Below are 23,447 nucleotides of genomic sequence, written 5' to 3'. Positions count from 1 at the left end.
CCCACTACCTCCTTTTCCTCCCCAGAGCAGAGATGATGCTAACAGAAGGGGGTCTCAGTTTTRGCAACAGGAAAGGACAGGCCCTAGAGGCAGATGATAATCCTGTTCTGCTTCCTACCACAGAAGAATACTGGAGCATAGCAGAGTTGCTAGTTATGCGGGATCAAGGAGATCCATGGGTCCCAGGAGGGAAGAGCTGTGGGGAGTAGAGGGATCCTGTAGCTTACATGAATGAAAGTGGGGAGGGGCGGTCTTCCTCATGAGKGGTGGGATACCTTGAGAAAGTAGTGAAAAGAGTGAGACTGTTGGGTAGAGGGACATGTACTCTTAAATAGATGGGGCTGAAAGCATRAAGGCCTTGAAAACCACACCAACTTCTTCATGAACTACCATGCCAAAGGGAGGAACTACCATCCTCCAACAAGGTGAGATGAGCTGGAGGCAGGAGACTGTAGGKGAGAAAATAGAGATTTCCCGTTGCAGTGTTGCAGCTCCCGCTGGCCCATTGTCCATGAAGATGGCATCATGACATCTGGTGGCACTGAGGTTTTTTAATGATTATTGTGAAACAGGCTAACAATTATTGCTCGTTAGATATGATTAGCTGCAGAAAGATATCCTAGCTCAAAGTCTAGCACATTGATAACGGAGGTTGATAATGAAGAATCCAAATGGTCCTGAATTTCTAGATTCTTTCCAGCCACTTCTTACTTCTTCTCCTATGCATGTGACTGAGAATAACAACCCAGCAAACCAATGCAAAAGTGATATACGGTACTTTTAATGATAGRACTTGATTTTCCAGTTCTTATCCTGAGCAAGTGAGCTGTCTTCTGTTGTGCTCTGTTGCAGGAACGTAAAGCTACCAAGGTAACTCCCTCTTTTTTGCTCTACCAGGCCTCTTCACACRTTGTCCATATGGGCTGAACATGAAGGAGCCAGAGTACGTACAGATGTGGTGAGGAAGGCTAAGGCCCAGTTGGAATTGAGCCTTGTAAGGGACGTTAAGGACAACAGGAAGGGCTTCTTCAAATACATCAATAGCAAGACGAGGACTAGAGAAAATGTGAGCCCACTGCTGAGTGCGGCAGGGGCCCTGGTGACAAAGGATACAGAGAAGGCAGAGTTACTGCATGCCTTCTTTGCTTCAGTCTTCAGCACTAAGGGCAGCCCTCAAGAATCCCAGAGCCTGGAGGTAAGGGAGAAAGTCTGGAGAAAGGAAGACTTTCCCTTGGTTGAGGAGGAAAGGCTTAGAGATCTTCTGGGCCAGCTTGACTACACAAATCCATGGGCCCTGATGGGATGCGCCCATGGGTACGGAGGGAGCTGGTGGATGATGTTGCCAGGCCACTCTCCATCATGTTTGAAAGGTCCTGGAGAACTGGAGAGGTGCCTGAGGACTGGAAGAAAGCCAATGTCAGTGCAGTCTTCAAAAAGGGCAAGAAGGAGGACCCAGGCAACTACAGGGCCGGTCAGCCTCACCTCCATCCCTGGAAAGGTGATGGAACAGCTCATTCTGGATGTCATCTCCAGGCATATGAAGGAAAAGAAGGTGATCAGGAGTAGCCAGCATGGATTCACCAAGGGGAAATCCTGCTTAACCAATCTGATAGCCTTCTRKGATGGAATGACTGGCTGGGTAGGTGAGGGCAGAGCAGTGGACGTTGCCTACCTTGACTTCAGCAAGGCTTCTGACACTGTCTCCCATAACATCCTCCTAGGTAAGCTCAGGAAGTGTGGGTTAGACGAGTGGACAGTGAGGTGGATTGAGAACTGGCTGAAAGGCTGAGCTCAGAGGGTCSTCATCAGTGGCGTGGATTCCRGTTGGAGGCCTGTGGCTAGTTGCATCCGCCAGGGCTCAGTACTGGGTCCCATCCTGTTCAACTTCTTCATCAATGGCCTGGACGAAGGGACAGAGTGCCTCCTCAGCAAGTTTGCTGAGGATACCAAGCTGGGAGGAGTGGCTGACACACCAGAGGGCTGTGCTGCCATTCAGAGAGACCTGGVCAGGCTGGAGAGYTGRRCRGRGAGGAACCWCCTGAGGTTCAACAAGGGCAAGTGCAGAGTCCTGCACCTAGGGAGAAATAACCCTAGGCACCAGGACAAGCTGGGGGCTGACCTTCTGGAGAGCAGCTCTGCAGAGAAGGATGTGGGAGTGCTGGTGGATGACAGGTTGACCATGAGCCAGCAATGTGCCCTTGTGGCCAAGAAGGCCAACGGTCTCCTGGGGTGCCTTAGGAAGASTGTTGCCAGCAGGTGGAGGGAGGTGATCCTGCCCCTCTCCTCAGCCCTGGGGAGGCCTCATCTCGAGTGCTGTGTCCAGTTCTGGGCTCCCGAGTGCAAGAGAGACATGGAGCTACTGGAGAGAGCCCAGCATAGGGCTGCGAAGATGATCAGAGGGCTGGAGCACCTGACCTATGAGGAATGGCTGTGAGAGCTGGGCCTCTTCAGCCCGGGGAAGAGAAGACTGAGGGGGGATCTTATCAATGTGTATAAGTACCTGAAGGGAGGGTGTCAAGGGGACAGGGATAAACTCTTTTMAGTTGTYCYGTGTGACAGGACARGAGGCAATGGGCACAAACTGAAGCACAGGAAGTTCCRCGTGAATGTGAGGGGGAATTTCTTCCCTGTGAGAGTGACGGAGCACTGGACCAGGTTGCCCAGAGAGGTTGTGGTGTCTCCTTCTSTGGAGATYTTCAAGGCTTGCCTGGATGYAACCCTGTCTAACATGCTCTAGGTGCCCTTGCTTGAGCAGGTGGGTTTGGACTAGATGATCTCCAGAGGTCCCTTCCAACCTTACTGATCCTATGATTCTGTGAGCCAAGGGAGGGGAGATAGTGGTGGAGAACAAGGCTCCAGGTCCTGCTATGGGGGCATGAGGTCCTGTTAAGGGACCAGCCCTGTAAATGAGTGAGGTCATGGCCTCACTATGCAGAGTTATAAAACAGTACACGGTTCTGTGAAACCTGACGGGAGAAAGCTTTATCCTGTCTACAGAGATTCCTGGAGAATGGAGGACATGCCGTCTCTTCCCAGCTTTCCAAAGAGTCCCCCAACAAAAAGTAGGCAAACTACGGTGTTATACTAGATATTTCTTATGTGAGGATGGGAAAAGGAATGAGGAAAAAAACTTCTGAGAAATAATTTGCAAGGAATTTCAGTAAATCAGTTTATACAATTTTAGCTGTGAGGATGTAAAATCTAGTCTCAGACTCAAGTTGTAGCATGTGCAATAAATACTAGCTTAATGTGTATTCATTCAGTCAGTGTCTGCAACTGTCCCRAATGGMCTTCTCTCTRAAGGCTTGTAATGTTTTTATCACGGCCCAGAGTAGTATCTCTAACAGTCAGGAAGGTCTTCCTGAAGTAAATACAGAGGGCTGTTATCCTTAACTCAGAGAATCTATGCTCTTAAACTGATCTGCTGTCTTTGATCTGTGAGGGAATTTGTATTGATAATATGTGCCATTAGGAAAACTGCAGTTCTTAAAGGCACTGCTGAGAGGTAGTTTAGGTCCTAAACTTTTGGAGAGGGAGTGAATGTACTTTTTTACAGTGATTATAAAACCTAATGACTTTATGTAATGGTAATTCAATGGTATGAATTCTTTTCATTCTCCTTTCAGTGTTTTCAGTCCAAGTGCTGAAGCACTGTGCATTAAAATCTGCAAAAGTAACTGAAATTGACTATAAACTGAAAGCAGAAAGAAAGARAACTACTCTGAATTTTAGAAGTCTCTCAATTTTATTACTGTTGTGTCTGGTAGCATCAAATGTTTTTACTCCCCCTCCCCCAAATATATCTATTAAGATCTCAGAACCCCATTTCTCAGAAATAGTTCTGTTTTGTGTATAAAACCACTGGAGGGAATAAATTTTCAGAGGAGTGCCACACAGGTCTTCCAGGAATAYGGACACGTGAAGATAGAACTCATTAAAATCACTGCATGATACAACTTCTAAAAGGCACATTAAGAAATAATCTTTAAGTGTATGAACTTCATGCATGTTTTACTTTACCTTGAAAACCAAATGAAGTTTAAGCACTCAGGGATGCTACAGACATTTGCCCCACTGAAGACTGTGAATGCAGTAAGCAAGGACTGGACATACCAACAACAAGTTGATATAACTTGATATAGGCTGTGACATACAAYATTAATAATATTTTTCATTTTTACACTCTGTCCAACTTAATTCTGATCATTTTAAAATAAAAACAAGATCCAAAAATGCTTTTGTACATGAACCTGGGATTTATAATCTGGTTCTTTTTGTATTCTCAGGAGATGTAAATCATCATGGWTATATTTACTTTAAGATGCTTCCCTGATTTATCCTAGGTCAGTATTTGGTTTGGAATTACTTCCATTTAGACAATATTCAGTTTTATATGATTTCTTTTACTTCATAAAGCATGCGTTGATACAATGCACTTTTGTAGTCTTGCTCCATTTCCTTCAGATGTGGCACTTTTTTGCCATCAGTCCCCTCTTAAATGCTTTTACCTGCTCACTAGCTAAATCCATTCGTCCTTGAAGAGTAAAGGAGTACAGTCTCCACCTCTTCATTACTGTATTGCAGTGTGCCATTATCTGAGCTTGTTCTCTTCATGGCTGCTGGCACCTGTTTCTTTGATGCAGCATATCTCTCATTGTAGGTTTATTAGCATCCATGTCAAGACAATGATGTGTAAAGTCCTCCTCTTTAAAGCCTGATGAGTGCAAACAAGTGGCAAACAGAACCCATGAGCAATCTGTATCATTTCACTGCCACATTAATACTGCTAACTCTAATTGACAGGATAATTAAAACCCAAAGATATCCCAGGACAGCAGCCTGGGTAGCTGTGATCATGCTGTGTAAGTGACACAGAACACATTCTGTGAAATAGGATCAAAATGGCTTCTCTGCATTTTGTGTCTCCAAAGCAGCTGCCCTGATTATTCACATCCTGTTAAGTGTGCTTTGAGCATGTCATAATCAATTAAAAATAGTTGTCATTTCACATAACAGTTTTGGAATTTCAAAACTAGSAATATCTTCCTCGGGACAAAGACTCCCATGGGCTATCCTCTATAGGGGCCCTGTCACTCACCTGCCTCTCACTCCTCAGGTCTCTGACAGTTCGGGATCAGTCTTCCATGGGAAACCTCTGCATCAAAAATGCAGCTTTACTGTCTCCTGAGCCCTTTCCCACATGCTTTTCCCAGAACCTGCACCCATCTCCAATTTTCTCTCRGTACCAACACTGCTCCTATTCTTCGCTCTCTTTCTAGCTCCTGTTTCTTTTATTCACCATCTCTTGTATCACTTCTTTCCCTAATAGCACACACTAAGAAAAGCTTTGATGACATTTCTTCTCAGTCCCTGCACTAGAAGTGATTTAATGGAAAGTCTTGCTACATCTTAGATATTGGCTCACTTTGTCAGAAGGATGTCTGTAATTTCTGAGGGAGGTGATAGCTGTGGATCATCTCCAGCATAGGTAGAATTTCCAAACAATGTGACCATCTGAGCAAATTTGCAAAGCACACATGAACTGCAGCTTTTCAGTGTCTTCGCTTGTAATCCCRTTTGGCTGAGTTTCCATGCAGTAGTAAAAACCACATCTCTGACACTAACAAGGCTCAAAGTTGAAGACCTCAGACCAAAGCATAGACTACTCCTGAATTAAATGGCTGCAAATCTTTTTGATATGAGAAATACTAGCTCATTTCCCTCTTGGATCTTTCTCTCCTATTCTCACTTTTAGAAATACCTAAACTGTTTCCTCTGGAAAAATACAATAAAATACAAGAACTTAAGAACAAGAATACTGCGTAAAACCAAAAGTCCATCTAGCCCAGTATACTGTCTTCAAGTGGCCACCCATAAAAGTCTAGGGAACAGTATATGAGCAGTGCAAGTATATTTCTGTCAAGGTCGTGAGGATGCTAATATACTTAAGGGCCCTGACCAACCTCACCTACACACATACTTACCCCTGCCCCCATAGGCCCAAGGGCCTTATTTAAGCTCAGGTGTGGGCTTTCAGTCTCTGTATGAGCTATGCTATGGATGTGTCTGCCCCCATCTCTGTCTCCTAGATGGACCTGGGACCTATATGGCAGGTATCTTTCTCCTAGCAAGACCTCTTAGACTGTAGCTTGTCTCCAGTTCTTGCTCTGTCACCTAGATGGACTTTAGACCTATGCTGCAGCCTTGTCTCTGGCCCTGTTTCTGGCAGTATCTCCTGCTGTTTCTGACTACATCCTCTGGCCAGACCCTGAACTTGGCTCTCCCCTTCACTATGTTGGGGTCTGTGGCTGGAGCCTGTCAGTAGCACCAGCTCAGACCCTTTGGGATAGTGTCCTACTAATGAGGGCATAGCCTGTGATGGGGTCACCTGCAACTCCCAGCTCACTTGCCCTTAGCAAGTGGGCAGCCCTTGCTGTGCCATGGTAGCTTCCTTGGATGTTCTCATTCTCCAACACCATGCAGCTCAAGCACTTCCTAAGGTAGTAGGTGTTTTAAGTTTCTAATAACCTATTGGTGGATTCCCATCCATGAACATACCATGCCCTCCCTTTTAAGTTTCCTGTTTGTAATGGGAAATGGGTTCTGCAGACAGAAACTGATCCTCAGCAGACATCTCAATATTAAAGGCTGGCAAAGAGTTATAAACATCTTAAAGCAGGGCTTTARATAAAAATGTTAGATGAACTTAAATATAGGTTTTGCTATTAATTGCATCTATAATAATTATCATCACTTAATGACTTTACCATAGGCATGTAACACTATACTGAAATGAAACAAACACAGGAATAATTAGTATATGGCAGCTATTCCAGCAGCTCAAACCTATCACGATCTCACTCCTGATCCTGTGAAATACACAGCAGGGTATAAAGTGTGTAACCAAACGATATGAACTGACTACCAGAGGATCAAACACTTCTCACTGCAAGATGTCCTAATGTAATGCCAGGAAGTACCTCTCTGTAGAAAGTATACTTCTTGTTTGACAGGTGAAATATTCAAACATCATTGAAAGTGCTTGGAGTGAGAGAAGCAAAGGTATTCAGATATATTACATTTTTTTTTTATGTGAGAGAGGCATCTACTAAGGAGTAGGGCATCCAAGGGATGGGTGTTTCTGACTGTACTACCCACCCCTACTGCCACATCCATGTGCACTTCTTTTTGTCTCTGCCTCTGCTGTCACTTAATTGTGTCATGCTGAATTGGTAGGAGTGGCTATGCAAGATGAACAGTTTACAGCTTGAATAAATGAAAACAGATGTATCAGTGAATAAGTTATTAATATTTGCACACAATGTGCCACTACCTGCTTTTTTTCCATTTGTGTAGTGACAGGATTATTGCTCTAAATAGTCATATAGTTAATGCTGTGATGTGACTGATGAGTAAATCCTTATTACTCAGTGAACAGAAAAATATGCCTTATTTTTGGTTTCTGCTSTCCTTGTCAATGTCGTGTTCCAAATCCTGCCAGTGATTTTGCAGCAATTTGGAAAAAGACCATTCCTTGCACTGTGAGAATAATCTTTTTGTTCATTCATGTTTCTTGGCTGCCTTGCTTGAATAATGTTGTCTCAGCCAAATACTGTCTACTCTTTAAATGATGTAAATCTCTGTTATTGTCTGTGCTACATTCAATAAGGAGATGGCTTTAAAAGCCTGTTGTCCCGGATGCTGCAGAAGAAACCATGAGAGATGAGGAATGTGGTTTTATTAGACTGCTGTAGCTAGTAATGCTTCTGGGAAGTATATTCTTAAGACTTATCCAGTCAATGTCATCTGCTGCTGCTCCTACTGGATACCTGCTGGCATGTCACTCCCTCCACAATTTTGTTTCACCTGGGAGAGGACTGATGTTATYCTGTCATCCAGCTAACTAGGTGGCATCATCACTGCTATAATCGTATCACATCACCTTACATAAGAGGAGGAAGGGGCTTCACTTCACTTACAGGGACAGGTGAATTTTTTGTTGTTGTTGTTGTTTTTGTTTGTTTGTTTGTTTTGGAACTGCCTTTTTTTATCTGATCCAGGTTCTGATTAAACAAGAATTTTTAAGACCTACTGAGGAATTGCCCTCCCTGAGGCACAAAAAGAAATTTTCAACCAAACTAACTCTTTAGATCTAGCAGGAAAGTGAGAAGAATTCATACCACCTTCCCAAAGATACAAGGCATGACAGCAAGCTGCTTTTCTCTATAATATCAAATAGATTTTTTTTTTAAGGAATTTTCTTTAAGCAATGCAGAACAGTGCTGTGGGCAAGGGATCCTTCCCACTGGCTACACAAGCATGAATAAGATTTAGATTATGCTCAGACATTGTTCTCGCAAGGCAGGCACAAAGTCTTCTTTTCCCCAATTATTTTTTCTGAGATTGAGCTAAGCGCTTATGTTGGGAAGAAAGTGCAGTTGTTCAAGTGACTGAGTACTTCTTACTAGCAGAGAGAGAGGTTTTGGTAGAGCACAGCTTTGGGGGGTGGATTATGCATTAATAAGAACTGGTAAAGCCAAAATAAGGAGTGTATGAGGGGTTTTTTGTTTGTTTGTCTTGGTTTGGTTTGGTTTTTTTACAAAATTGTTCTCAAAAAGCAAAAATAATTGACAAGAATGGACTTACACAGAGAAAAACTGTATTCCATTAGTACCTCTGAATACGTAACAATTCTCTTGAAATCAGCATAAACGTGATCAGAATTTTGCTCATAGAAAAAACATCCACTGAAAATAAAGATGCAAAATGCAATATTAGGGTCTATTTGGTAGTGAGGGAGAGGGAGGAAGAGCCACTGACGGCTTAGAATTAGGCTGGTTTATTTTCCAAGTGTGGAAGACCAACCATTGTGTGTTTAAACTGTTCTGCACTGGTAAGTAAGGGCCAGTACAGCTGTGAGGTACAACAGCTTGCTCTGCTAGTGCTTTGCGTCCATCACTACAGAAAGAGGAAAAATAGTCCCCCTAGTGTACCAATGCTGTAAAAAGCAGGAGAATCTCTTGCTTGATTTGCTAAACAAAACTGCTGCAAGTTCCACTAYGGCATTTGAGTAACTATGTGAAGATACTATATTAAAACCCTGTATTCTGTTGATCACAAGGGATGCAGTTTTTAAGGCAAGGAAATAAAATCATAAGTACCAAGCAGAAAAAATGTATTTTAACACATTTTAGCAATGAAGGAATTGGGTCTTGCATTGCTGTACAGCTTTAACTCTCGATTTCCTCACCAAGGAAATATATATTATCTTAGAAGAAGAGAGTATTAAATACTGTTTGCATGAGTTCTTAGCTTTATAGCGAAGAGGTAAACTCAAGCATGTCGTTCTAGTCAAAAGTAATGTTTTAATGTTTTTATTRTATACTGCAAATAATTGATCAAAGAAGAAGAAGCAAATGGATTCTGAAAAAGAAAACATTCAGTGTTGCTGGGGACTACCCTTTTTCCTAGATTTCAGAGATCAATGTGCAGCTGAGCACAGAGATTTTGTACCACTTTGAACTTGCGCTCTTAGAATTGAAGCCGTAATTTAGCTTCCTCCATGTGAAAGCCTTGACCACTACCCATCTCTCAATAGTTGTAGGTCCAACAGTGCAAATCTGGCCCATTGTACTAGGTGCTGGAGTGACATATGAGAAGGTTTTGCTGCAGTATATTGCTGTGGCATTGTAACAGTTTTCCTTTTGGGTACATGGGGGGAAATCCGGTGGTAAAATTTTTAAAAGAGAACAGAATGTCTCTATTATGGATACAGCACAGCTGGTTGGGAAGTAGTATTTGTCATCCTGTCCTCCAACAATTTTTCTCAAGTTGGCAACATTAGAGTGAACCTGGCCTGCCAAGTTCCCCTTTGCACTCTGCTGTGCACCTAAATCTGCCCTGTGGCAGATTACAAGCTACCTTGTTCCCTCACCTTTTTCACTGCTGACGGGGGAGCTAAATCACTTTTCGAGGAGAAAAGAAAGGAAGAAGGGGAGGAGCAGGGAAACAGTTCTCAGTAAGTAAAAAAGACAATATTTGACAGACAACTCCTAGGAAATGGCCAGTGGAAGGCCCAAAAGATCAGCAGTGATACTGGGATGGTGCCCAAGGATGAACAGTCTGCAAGGTAAAGTGGCTGTGCAGTCCCTGCAAGACGACRTAGATCTGGGTGCTGGAAAAAGCCACCTGCTCTGCAGAGGTAAGGGCAGCTGGAGGGGTAGCAGAGGAGACTCTTGCTGCTGTTAGGGTTAACACGGTGCTGGTGACTTACCTGTGTGCGGAGACATTAGCTAAATGTTTGTTGCTGCTTTTCTTTTACGTAGTAGATTGGCAATTCCTGAGAGAGCAGATTAATCTCTGTGAAAAGAGTGGCAGTATGTCCTATTCTGAGAGAAAAAGCAGGTCTTGCTGCTCTCTGTATGTGTGCAAGAATGTCTGGATTTTTTGTTGGTGTGTAAGAGTGCAGCAGATTTGTGTGTCCACTGCACTGTGCTCTATTTGTTTGCTGGAATATATGTCTAGGTCAGTGCCTTTGCTAGTAAAATCCCCACAGGAGTAATTGTGAGCTTTGGTTGCATAGAGAATTTACAGAAATTTGAAAAGTGTGCATTTCCACTGCAAAAAGGCTTGTCCTGAAAAGAAACCATAAACATTTTTAACTTTCCTTTCAAATTTCTGTATATTTGCCTTCAGTGTGTCTGTTTTCTTGGAGACAGCTGAGGCGATCTCCTCTACTTACTTCCCCATTCACCAACTGTATTTTGGATTTCTCATGATGATATGGATGATGATTACGGCCTTCACAACATTGCCTGTTTTTCTGTACAGAATCGTCCTGAAGGATGAAACTGCAGCTTCTTCCATGAGTAAGAAGCAGATAAGATTTCAGCACAAATGGTGCATTTTAATTATGTTTATAAGTGAAATGCAGAGCAGATGTTGGAAGCACCCTTTCAAGTGCTCCTTCCTTGTCCCAGAGGGAGAGTTTCAGTGTCAATATTACACATCTTTCTAAAAATGCTGGATTTGAAAAACTTTTTAAGTTAAAATATCTTGTGGGCTTAGAAGCATTCTGRTACCCTTTGCATCTAAGTATGAATTCCTTTCTTGCATCTGATTTTTGAAATAGGAACCAAGACTTTCCTTTTTAACTTTTTGTTTAGCAATTAAAAAAGATGCATTATAAAACCTTAAAGAATGCAAAGTAAAASTGATACTCCTTGCCCATCTGTACCCACTCACTCACAGATGCTCCATCACATCCTAACCATTCCTAGGTGTTGGATCTTAAAATTATTTTGGAAGAACTATTACACCAGTAAGTGCTATTCCTAAAAAAGGAATATTTCTAATTTTCTCACATATATTTGGCTATCACATGCTAAGATCAATACTGTCAATAACTTTACAAAAGAGATAACTTCAAAATACTATCAGAAACTTATTTAAAATGAAAAGRGTGCATAATATTAAGCTCAGACACTAGACTGCTTTTTTCTATGCTTTCTCTTCCGACAATCTGTGAAAACCARCTTGTTTGCAGCAGTAATATAAATGGAATTTTAGGCAGGCAGAAAGATGCACTAATATTTATATGAAGCTGTAATACTGCAAAAATGATATGGGCTGTTACTCTAATATATTGCCAGAGGACTGTATTGATCTTCAAAGGGTTAAAATGCTACCGGCTTACATTAATGTCACCCTTCAGCAATCACTGGCCAATAATATATCAGTAATCAATGCTGTAGCATGTTGTTCATGACACTGATTTTTTGGTGACAAGTGACTGATATATTTTGACAAGAAGAAGAAATAGTCTTGGAAATTCTTGCAAATCTTAACTCAGAGGGGAAGATATATGAAACAAACTACTTCCATTAAAAAAAATGGTAATGTTTGCCATCGTAAGTAACAACATTTTATGTCAGTTCAGTGGAGCAGTGAATGAACCAAAACTCTGCTAACCTTCAAAATGGAAAGGATTCTGCAAGTAGGATTTACATAGTCTGAATATTTTATATTTTGAGTGCTCATCACAGCCTGCATAAACTAATACTTAAATATATATTTCCAATAGGGAAAACATTTGACTTTTGATGGAGTAAAGCAATGAAACACATTTTGGGTTATGAGTACAGGTACAGGTTTCTCAACCCCTGCTCCCTTCTTTCCTGTTACTAATTTTCTTCCATAAAGTTCTTGTTATTTGTACGTATACAAAGAAGGCAGCGCAAGACTGTTCACTTTGACGAAAGAAACTCAAAGAAAAAAAAATCAAGAACTCCAGCAGCCATAAATCAGAAGTACAAGAGGGGAAATGAAAAKCAGAGGCTGTGAGAGGACATAAAGGGTTAAAGTTCTGACCACTGTCTGCATATATAAAATTATCTCATCTTATCTGAAAAGTTTAGGCTCAAAAGAAAAGCCTCAGTTTAAAATACCTTTTACRTTTATTAAATCTTTAGGCTGAAGATTACAGCAAGTGTTTTGTCTTTGGTGAGTAGCTGTTTGTCTCACTTTATTTACTTGGTATTGGGTATTTGTCAATGTCATTTCATATCTGCAGAAAATTCATACGTTATATGGAAGTATGTATGTGTGTGAGTGTGCTGAAGGTCACATGACTGTTTCATCCTATTTGGTGGAGCAGCTTGACTTTTTTTCCTTTGCTTTTGGTGATGGTTGTGAGTGCAGAAGTTGATTGACAGATGCATGCCAGAAACCCCCATTCTCCTTTTCAAAGACTACATATGATGGATTGCGATCTTTCAGCTCAGCAGGACACAGGGACCATGCAAGCTGTAATTGGTCAGGTATGGAGTCAGCCATTTCTCAACTCCCCTTTTATTTTTTTTCACAAGGGTCTAACCATATGATTCACATAATTCATATTTACAGTACCATCTTTCTATCTGTATCTTCAGTTACCAGCAAGTGTAGTAGTGAAAGTGAGAAAGGCAAAAGAGCCACAATAATCTGGCCAGAGAATCACTAGTTAAACCTAAAATACCATGCTTTTCTTCCAATAAACGTAGTTTATAATTTAGTCTGAGCTTTGCCAAATCAATCTGTTTATTAATTTACATTTGTATTTTATTTAAATCTGCTGAAGTAGAAGTAGTGAAGAGTGAAAGTGTTGTGTTTGCTGGGGAGTTGCTTTCTATTCCAAATGCTGTTCATTATTTCCATATTGACTGTATTCCTATACTACATGCTGTGGATTTTTTTTTTCTTTTTTTCTTCTTCTTTTACTCCTAACCCAGATAATGTGTGATTGAGCTTGGTAAATGTAGTAGTCTTTGCTGCTGCAGAGGGGCAGCCTGCAAATTAAACACTGCCACAATCTGAAAGGTCCAGGTGGTCTGCTCGTGCTTCCTAATGCAATCCAGCACAACAGCTTTAATAAACAGCTCTATTTAGTTCTCCCTCCCTGTATCCAGGGAAGTGAACTGGTCTGAGGCTGCTGTGATGAAATGCCAGAAGAATATCTCTCAAAGGCCTCACAAGCTGATTTTTAGAGCTTTTCCGTTTTGTCGTCTTTGTCTTCCAAATGGGTCAGTGAGTCCTTCTCTTTCTGTTTTGTGATTTCTGATAAGTCTGTAGTTTTAATGTGTGTGTTTTAACTGTGCTGTTTTGAGCTTAGCTGGAAGAGAGAAGAATCATTGTTTTTTTCATTTGCTTCAAATAACCTGAAGTGGGGAAAGAAATTAAATTATTTTGTTCTGTTGTACAGGGAGGGTTGTTTTCATATGTATGCAGTYGGAATCGGAAAAGGGTGTCTGTTTTTCTAACAAAATTTTAAGTGCTCCACACTTTCTCATTAGCTACCGACTTGTAAATAAGTCTGTGGTAAAGGGTATTTTTTGAACTCTCAAAAGTTTGTGTTTTTTTGCATATGTTTCCAGTGTAGTGAACGCATGCTGCTGAAGTGATGACATAGTATTTGTGTTCCCTATATGTTGATGCAATGGTGGAAAAATGCACATCCTACACACTGTTTTCAACTAAATTATGGCAAAGCGCAGAAGTCCCTCAAAGCACATGGTTTATTAATACCATCATACACAGTAATGCATTTCTAGGCAGAAAATGTCAGATATGTAATACCGTGTTTTTCAAAGACTTTTATTGCTTTAAATATTTTAAAAATAGAAGATACATTTTTAAAAAAAAATCCCCCCAACATTAACAGTTTTCTTTTAGGCAGGCTTATACCTAAAAAAGTGGGGCATGTTTGCCAGCATTACATTGCATGAAAATATGTATTTTAGAGGGGATTAATTACCTTTTTGTGTAAACTTGTTCAGTGTTAAATATATTTAAAGATCTAAAGCAAATACAATGTGATTCTAAAGCAAATACAATGGCAAGGTTTTGCACGAGTACAATTGACAAAAAATGTACCCTTAAAGCTTGATAAATCTCAAAGCTTATAATATCTCTTTAATGTAACTTTTTCTTTGGCATGTAAGAAATAAGTTACCTATTTTATATTTAAGGCTTGTTAGGTCTATTAAAATGTTTTTGATGATGGAAAGGGTATGAGTATGGTTTTGTGTGTGTAGCATTTGGTATTTCATTAATTAAAAAAAAGTTCAGTGAATGTCTGGAAAAATGTTTATATTGCATGTTATTGTATTTCATTTCCTAAAAATCAATAACAAGGGCATGCACTTCAAAGAAAAATACATTTAGCTATTTAACTACTTTCATTTTTTTATGTCAGAATTTATGGGTATTATTACTGTTCAGCTTAATGTGTTAGGTGTATCAAACATTTCTTAGTTGTATATGTGTGCATATGTAGATATTATATGCATAGATGTGCACATCCCAACGTGTTCATAAACCCATAGAAATTTCAAGTATATTTTTTTTGACTAATTTTTCTTTGTGTTGTCATTATTAGCTGTATGTGAAGATGGAACAAAAAGTTTAAAAATATTGAACTTATTTTTTGACTAAAAATTATATGTATTTTCTAGTTGAATAAAGGAGTTACTTAAAACTTGGGAATCATAAAGCACTCACTATAATTAGCATACATTGCTGAACATATGACTACACATTTTCTTTGGGCTACAATACAGAGCTGATAACTCTTTTGAAAATAACTATCAAAAGTCATACCTTGTGCCATAAAATCTTTCCAGACATTAAGTCTATATTAAGTACTGATAAATGATAAAGATTTGCATATTCAGCACATGTGTATTTTTAGAAGACACTTTTATTTCCTGATGTTGCAGTTTTAGAAAAAGTTTTTCAGAGTTTTTGTTAACTTTCAAACATTAAAAATCAAAAAAGCTTTAAATAAATGTTTAGCATTTGTCCTTTTTTTCCGAACTGTATTTTTCTCCAGCTGTGAGAACTAAATTTTGTTTTGACTAATCCTGCAGATGTAGTCTTAAATTCCATCCTGTTTGCTGCTAATGAACTGTGAACTTACCTAATTAAAAATCCAAACTATACATGTRTATCTGTACTCAAATAGAGATCAGAAACACTAGCGCTTAATTGTAGTTCAAACACTAGTCTGTGCATGGCACAAATAATAGCAGGAACATGCTGATTTAAAAGTGTTTTCCACGTGAAGTACTTGTTCATCATTAAATGCATTTTCCATTCTTTAAACTTTGATTTTTATCCCATCTCCAAAGCGCCAGTGTCCACAGTGGCTCCCACTGGTGATGGCAGCAGTAGACAGTGTTACAATACTAACCATCATCTAGTACTTGGATGTAATGACTCCAAGGTGCAAAAGTGCTTGTATACCTTCCCTCTGGATTTTTGCTCCCCCAAGCAAGCAATTAAACAGCCAAGTTCTCTGCAGAACAACCCTCTTGCCTGGCGTGTCCAGCTCTAGAAGCTCATTGCTCGTTGTGATTTTGATTYGTAACTGGAGTGTTTGGAATGAAACCCGGATCCCTGTCAGCAATAGTCTGTAGCATCCTTCCTTGCACACTGAACCATAATACCCGTTATTATTCCTTCAAATGTATTTTGCTTTTACTCTTTTATACAAACAACTAGCTAGATTTTGTGCCATCCTCCCTGTATATCCTGAGCTGACTTAAATGAACAGGTAATTAGCTGCATCATCTAATTATTCTAATTATGCTGCATTTTTCTACCTTTTCTGTTTTCTAAAATCTTTACTGCACCTTTTTCTTCTGTCCCCCCCCCGCTTTTTTCTTTCTTTTTTTTTTTTCTTCAGACCTGAGCTTGTGAGTGACAGGTTAGTTCATCAGCATTACAGCCCTCCTGTTTTTGTCTCATCTCATGCAGACAGGTCACTGTGTCCAATCACCCTTCTGGCTCTGCTATCCCCGGGGGAAGCAAGGCCAGCCTGCCATCTTGATCCACAGGCCTGAGGGCCCGGGCTGGCTGCACATTTCTGTGTTCACTCGTTCTTGCAAATATAGTAAAACAGAAGGGGCTTAAATTAGATGTCTGTAAACTGAGAGGAAGCAAATTAGGTAAAATTCTTCTTCAAATAAGCAGGCATTTGTAATTATTATATTTGAGTTCGCTTTCTACATATTAACCATGTTTATTTTATCTATTTCAATGGTATCCTCCATGTGATCTCATCATCTAGTAAAAGCTATTTATGCAAGGGTAAACATGCACTCTTTTCCCATGGAGAGTTCTGCTCTGAAGACCAATTTGGATGGATACATTGCTGCAGCCAAGACAGGTCTTTCTGTTCTGTGTTTTATTTCTCCCCCTGCCCCCCCCCCCAAATGTTTAATTATGATCGAGCAGAGGGATAAATGTTTTGGAGAAGCCASGTCATTTCTGTGACTCACTGATCACTTTTCAAAAGTTTGATCTCTTGGCTGTATTGTTTTGTAATGCTGATCAGTACATATGCAGGAGTTTATAGATCAGATCTTCACTAGGTAAAAATTAGTGTTTGAGCAATCTTTGAGTGTTACTTTTGCAATACTATAGAAGATCTTTTTTTCTTGGAATACTCATTCCCACTCTAGTATACAGAGGTGCATATAACATACACAAATCAAAAAGAACCATCTCATATTTTAAGTCCTGCTTTAATAATCTAGGAATTTAGGAATTTAAGCCCTTTTGTCTGCAGTTCGGGACAAATCCTGTTCTTTCCAGGAAGATTAGCCTCATCACAGTAGGCATGACTACTTGCATAAGGAAGGTCAGAGTATTTGTCCTCTTGTCTGCTTAGTGAATGACCAGCACAGACATCGCTGTCCTTTACAGTCACCAGCAGTTGCTTTCTGCAGATGGAGAAAGTGAGAGACTTATGGACAGGTATACACTGAACATTGTTTTCAGTACCAGAGAGACAACATAAACAAGAATCGTGTTGAAAAACTTCAAAAACATATTTTTTAATATTTATGAACAAGCTGGTACTCTGATAATGAAGCATTCCATCTCCACAGAAACACACTGTTTTATATGCTCTCTAGCATAGTGTGTCCTTAAGAATTATTATTGTAAGGAGATGCAGGAATGTGGCTGTAATATTTTACAGTATAAATATTTGTTGTAGAGGAGTTTGGCTCTCGTTAATTTAATATATGTAAATTCTTTGGTCCTAGGCCTGGATTCCTACAAAAGAATGCATTTCTCTGTTGACTTTTCTTTTTATAGTACAAAAGATGGATTTTTATAATTTTTTTTCATGCTTAAAAAGATTTTTCTTGTTTTCACACCAAAATCAGCTTTTAATTGAAAGCAGTCCTCTAAAAAGATCTTTAGTCATTTTTTCCTATTGCATTTCTATATTCTTTTCCGTTCTGTGCTACTTCGTTGTCTCATGTGTTAGTTGGTGGGTTAGGCCAATTAAGCAGTCAGCTCTTTAAAAAGCTGTGATTTGTATTTGCTGTGTATTCACTAATATTCTAATTCCAAGAAAAAAATAATGCATGTGAGATGACCTTTAAATTACTAGGCAAGCAACACTCATCCAGTGACGTAGATCTTTATCTTTTGGCAATGCATTTACATTCAAGTACCTCTGCTGTTTGCTAGATTCTAGCCTGATAAACTAAATACCAGTCTGGGCCACTTCTGTGTATACTAGTACATGGAAGTGACTGTCCTGAGCCTCTTATCTTGCACTGACCTGTAGCTGTAACAAGACTTTTATTTTTCTTATGTGATCTGGACTGCAACTCAAATGGAAGAAAATAAATGGACAATTGATGACAAATTGTATGYGGCATTTTCAACATTAAATGATGACATGACAAAATATTTTTATGTCTGCAATTTGCATCTCCCTGGCATTTGTTTGAGATGCTGCTTCTTACCCTGAAATTGTAAAACTGGCATCTCAGATCCTTCAGTTCTGCTTATATGCATGATTTTATCTCATTAAAGCTAATAGGACTTAAGCATGTGCTTAACAGTTAGTAGATCTCTTAAGCATTTATGAGAGGGCTGCAGCTGCTGTATCTTTGCTTATGTGAGTAACACCTGCTGCTTTGAGGTTCACGGTACAGTACTGAGCTCAACCAGACTCCTCACATGAATAACGCTTTGCAGAATCTGGTCCAACTTGTCTATTGAATAACTGTCATTACTAATAAATGTAGCAAAATCTGGTTTAAGGGCCAGTTAAATAATTGGAATGCAAACTCTTTTATAATTAGAACTGACTATTAGGATTAAAGAGAGTAATTCGAGGCTCTTGAACGTTTTTATTTTTAAAGGATGTCAGGGCTACAGGTAAATGGACCATAGCTTCACGGTTTTTTGTTTTATCATTGGATTTGAAACCCATGTGGTATGTAGGACTGTTTCTTCAAAAGGGAAAAATTAGTTGTTGATATTTGTTACTGATTCTCTGTTGACTGGTAGTGCTGTTCCATAGGAGAATTTTATCTAACTGTTAGATCAAAAGAAAATTTTGAAGATCAAGAGAATGTGCGAAATTCCTAGCCATTCTGAAAAGTAGCAGTGAGAGAAAGCTTAAAAAAGGCAACCCTAAAAGCTTTATTCCAAGCCATCCTTACATGATCAATGGTATAAATTAAATTTTCATAAACAGTTTAGATTTTGTAGTGACTAAGATAATAAGCATGCTATTTCTGTTAAAGAGCAGTACACTTTCCATATGTCATACGACATTATACCCAAACGAGGTCCAACAAGCTCTTACGCGTAGTCTTGCTYTCACTCAGGTGAGTAAAAGCCATTGATGCTATTGGCACTGATACGTTTGCTTAGTGTTTCAAGGAAGAGAGCCTTGAAACCTGATCTTACTCTCAGRTGTAGTTGCACTGCTGTCTCATATCCTTTGCTCATGTGACTGAGGATTTACAGGATAGGAAACTAATACRTATTCTTGTCAAAACCTAGATGGGTTTTCTTGTACCATCTCACTGTAAAAGAAAACCAGTAATTTGATAAGCAACTCTGCACAATCTTGATTTTGTAATTTTTGATCCTGTGATTTTTCTGGTGAGTGTTACCTCAGCTACTTGCTAAGTATTTTTCTATTGATAACTCTTTGCAGGATGAGGCTCTAAATGAGAAGTAACCCATARACAGAGAAGGGCACTGCAAAAAGAAACAGGTCCTTAAGCAAAAGAAAAGAAAATGTTAGAAAGGAGCCTCCAGTCACTKATTCCATCAAGTAATTTTTATTTTACAAGTTTCTAGCATTTTTAGGGATCTCAGACTCATGTGTTTAGAAGACACAATCCAGCTGTGTAATGACACCACCAAAAAGAAATATAATAAGGGCAGCAGTAAAAGACAAAAGTGTTTTTTCAGTCACCCCCTGCTATGGAAACAAGAGTTTCAAGCAATAGAAAATAACAGAGCATGAGCTTTTTACAAGCAGATTAGCGAAAGTCATGTTAATACTATCACAGAACAGCTGCTCTTAGACATACTGTAGGAGATAATTCTATATCAGAATGTTGTCGTTTTCACTGAACTGTTTACATCTCTAACTACTTTTCCATTTATTGAGCCAACTTACGAAGCTCCAACTCCACATRAGCCTTGTTCATGTTTCATTTGCAATGAAGTAAGGAGGAGTTTTACTGGCACAATAGCCTGATTTTAAAAAATGGAGGATTTAGCCCATTTCTGGAAGCCATCTTCTAAAAAATGTCATAGCAAAGACTAAAGCAACTCTATTCGTGATCAACACACTTCTGACTTAAAATCCCATTGTTTCCCATCAATGGCAAACTAGGAACAGCTTCCACTTATTCGTAGTATAACTCAGGTGATTCAGGGCTACCTTTTGTGTTTGGTAACAATGGAGAACTGTGCCTGACTATTACCAAATCCAGATGTTAAAAAAAGGAAAAGTTGTAAATAGCACCGCTAAAGTTTAAGGCAGATGGTTTTAAGATACTGTTGTGACTGCTCCGGTTGTTGACACTGGAGACAGATGCTGCAAAGTCCTGAATGTTTTCAGAATCCTGGATTTCCCACCAGTTTGGTTAGGTGGGCTTCTGTTCCAGCAAGACCTGAATGTTTTCAGTTTCCTTTGAAGGCAGGATCAGGCCCGAAAGCTCCTCAGGGGAAATCTTTCATTTCATGCTTTGTTCTGTYCAGACATTGCTAATGAAGGAAAAACTGAAGGGTTTCTTGTGAAAATAAAATTGTTAATGTTTCAAGTGAAACAAAACCCTCTTGAATAAAGGAGACTTATGTTGCTCTGGGAAGTAAACAGCCTATTGCAGGATTCTGCCATGAGTTGTACCTTCTCTTCACATGCCCATCCCTTTCTGTGTACCAAACGTGCTTCACATTCTTCAAATGGATTATACAAAGCAGAAATAATATCTGCAAACAAGAAGCTCTCAATCTTTTTGGAGGAAAGGTTGAAAGTTGTGGCAATTGTAAAAGTGGCTTCCAGTGTGGAATAATGAAGCAGAGAATATCAAACTCATTTCACTTAGTGTCATTCATAGTGATTTATCATTATAGTCAGGGCAAACAGTGGTCTCAGGGCTGAAACAATTTTGTCCATTAAAAGGGAAAAAACAGCGCCAAAAAACAGAATGTTCCAGCTTGGTTCTTATATCCTTAGGGTTGCAATATTGAATTCAGATTTGGGGAAACTTAATCTTGCAGCCGGGTTTGACAAGATGCTGGCTGAACGGTAGGCAGAAATGATGGTTTGAGGAGTGTGATGCCCATGGTCAGAAATGAAATTAAGAGGATTTTTCCAGAAGTTTGGTGCAGTGTTCACCACTTGCTCCAGCTTCTCACCACAATAAGTAATAAAATCTGTGTGTGTGCCTTTCAGTGTGCAAAGTTCACAGTCTCAAAGCCTGGCGGAAGACAGACTGGAGTGCTCTTTAAAACAGCATGTGAGCATTTGCAATGGCTCTGAACACAGTTGTCTTTCTGTTTGTTTCAACACTTGCTAATTCGAAGGCTGATCATAAAACCATTTAAGCATATTAACTAGTATCCCCACAAATTTAGCAGGGCAGCTTGCATGAGCATCATGTTGTGCATAAGACTGTGATGCTAAAGGCTTGGATCTCACCTGGCCTCAGTGGAATTCAGATATGTACGGCAAAGAAAATAAGCTAGTTCTCCAGCTCGGCTAAATTAACACTAGGGGGTAGAAGCCAGTGTCTGTAGGTGAAAACCTAGAGGCTGTATCTGCAGTGTCAGAGGGATGAGCAATTGACTCATTGATAGGTGTTCTGAAAATAAGACCTGGATATTGAATAGTCAGACAAAAGAAGGGCTGAAGGCTGGAGTTTCTTCCCTGCATGTATAGGCTTTGGTTTATTGTTAAACTCATGCTGGATTCTTAGCAACAGGATAAATTGAGGGTTGCCCCCTAACTAGGGAATTAGAATGACTCTGTAATGAATTTTAACCTGAGAGGCACTGTGGATATTCAGCAAACCTTTGTTCTGTTCTGTTCGTGTCCTGATACTGGGCCCATCACCGTACTTATTAGATCTCAAAGATTACATTCTTTGATCTAGTGCTTTCTAAATCCTTAAACCACAGTTTATTTATTTAAAAGGTTATATCCAGCATTGCATTGGATTGTGAAGTACCCTTTGACTCTTTCATGAAGGGCATAGTAGAAACACATGCTGTTGAGCAGTATTTCCTTCTGTCCACGAAGCACCGCAGTATTTTATTGAATTAAGAACTGCACAGGGATCGGTGCTTTTAATCTGGCCAGAGTGTCAAGAATTTCTTTACCTCCTTGGTACCATGATGAATTTAGGTGAATTTCAGCTACTTGCTATATTTCAAAAAACTTGCAAAGTAGCCTCATACTTCCCTAAGAAAGAAAATAAAAACACACTAAACTTTGAACAGATGTTAAAAATGAGTATGTCCAAGATGTCTTTTATGGGTCTATTTTGGGTCTGATCTTTCCCAGTGTGAATCTCAACTCWATGGAGCTAAAAAGGGTTACCTTTGGGTAAACATGAACAACAGCAGCTTTTAAGCTTGTTCCATCAAACTAAGAAGYCTATATTGAGCAAATTTTGCAGTGGTGTCTACAATGCTTGATTAATTATGGACTTCACAATGTGACTCTCAAGCAAACCAGCAAGAAGGCACAGAAAGCAAAAGAGGACACTGAAATTGAGCCCAGTGTACTCCATCCCTTGATTGATATTAGTTATACTGGATTCAAAACAGTCTCTTTTTTTTCCAATTAGTCCTGCAAGGAAAATTGTAAAACTTCTCATGTCATTTCCATTAATTCTGTAGTAACCAAGACTGAAATTGACACCTGAAAAGAGAAATCTTATTAAAAGTAGCTGTTATTGTTTCATTTTTAATACTTGTGTTTGGTTATTTTTCTTTTCTGAGAAGAATAGCCCCTGGAGATGGTAGCCTGATTATACTGAGACCTCTTTATACCATCTSACAGTACAAAACAGCTGTAAAGTGGGTGTAAGAGTCATTTATTTATATGTACTTTAAAGCTCTTCTGTATTTCCAGATTGGTAGAAAATCACTGTAGTGTAAATGGGAATCAGGTCCAAATGGCTTCAGATGGATATGGAAAAGGAATAGGCAGAAATCAGTCTGGGACAAGAACGGAAGTAGAACAAAACTGTATTTAGCTACAAATAGGTGTTCATTAACATCCATTCTGACCAGTTGAACTGACAGAAGAAAAGGRGGAAAGGGCCAGACCCTGTCTTGCCTACCACCATCCGTACCTCTGAAAGGGAGGGAAGTGAGCACCAGTCACAATATACTCTTTAGTATCCAGCAACACAACCAAAACAAAATAAAGACTGCTTTCTCAATCAATCAAGTGCATTATGGCTTAAAAGGAGTGTGCTTCTGAGCTACCCACTCAACAGAACAGAAGGCTTAATCTATTTCTCTCCCCTTTTCTTTTTTAACCCCATGGGCTGCAGTGTTGTTTGCTGCAACATTTGACAAAGATTTATGTTTCCCGTACATTATTCAGTTAGTACACCTGGATTAGC

The 23,447-nt window shown here is 39.6% G+C and overlaps 1 protein-coding gene across 1 annotated transcript in view; it reads left to right on the top strand.

Annotated features, from left to right (window-relative positions):
* The first annotated feature begins 12,713 nt into the window (after window positions 1-12,713).
* POU6F2 (POU class 6 homeobox 2) overlaps window positions 12,714-23,447 on the top strand; it is a 314,269-nt gene continuing 303,535 nt past the window's right edge. The window contains exon 1 of the mRNA XM_085320198.1: window positions 12,714-12,818. Coding sequence (XP_085176324.1) covers window positions 12,714-12,818 — 105 coding nt within the window. The remainder of the gene's footprint in view (window positions 12,819-23,447) is intronic.

This window comes from Rhea americana, unplaced genomic scaffold, assembly GCF_003343005.1.
Source record: "Rhea americana isolate MKP2758 unplaced genomic scaffold, rheAme1 scaffold_62, whole genome shotgun sequence".
Lineage (NCBI taxonomy): Eukaryota > Metazoa > Chordata > Aves > Rheiformes > Rheidae > Rhea > Rhea americana.
The sequence above is the reverse complement of the archived record's forward strand: the minus strand, read 5'-3'. Positions and strand labels throughout refer to the sequence as shown.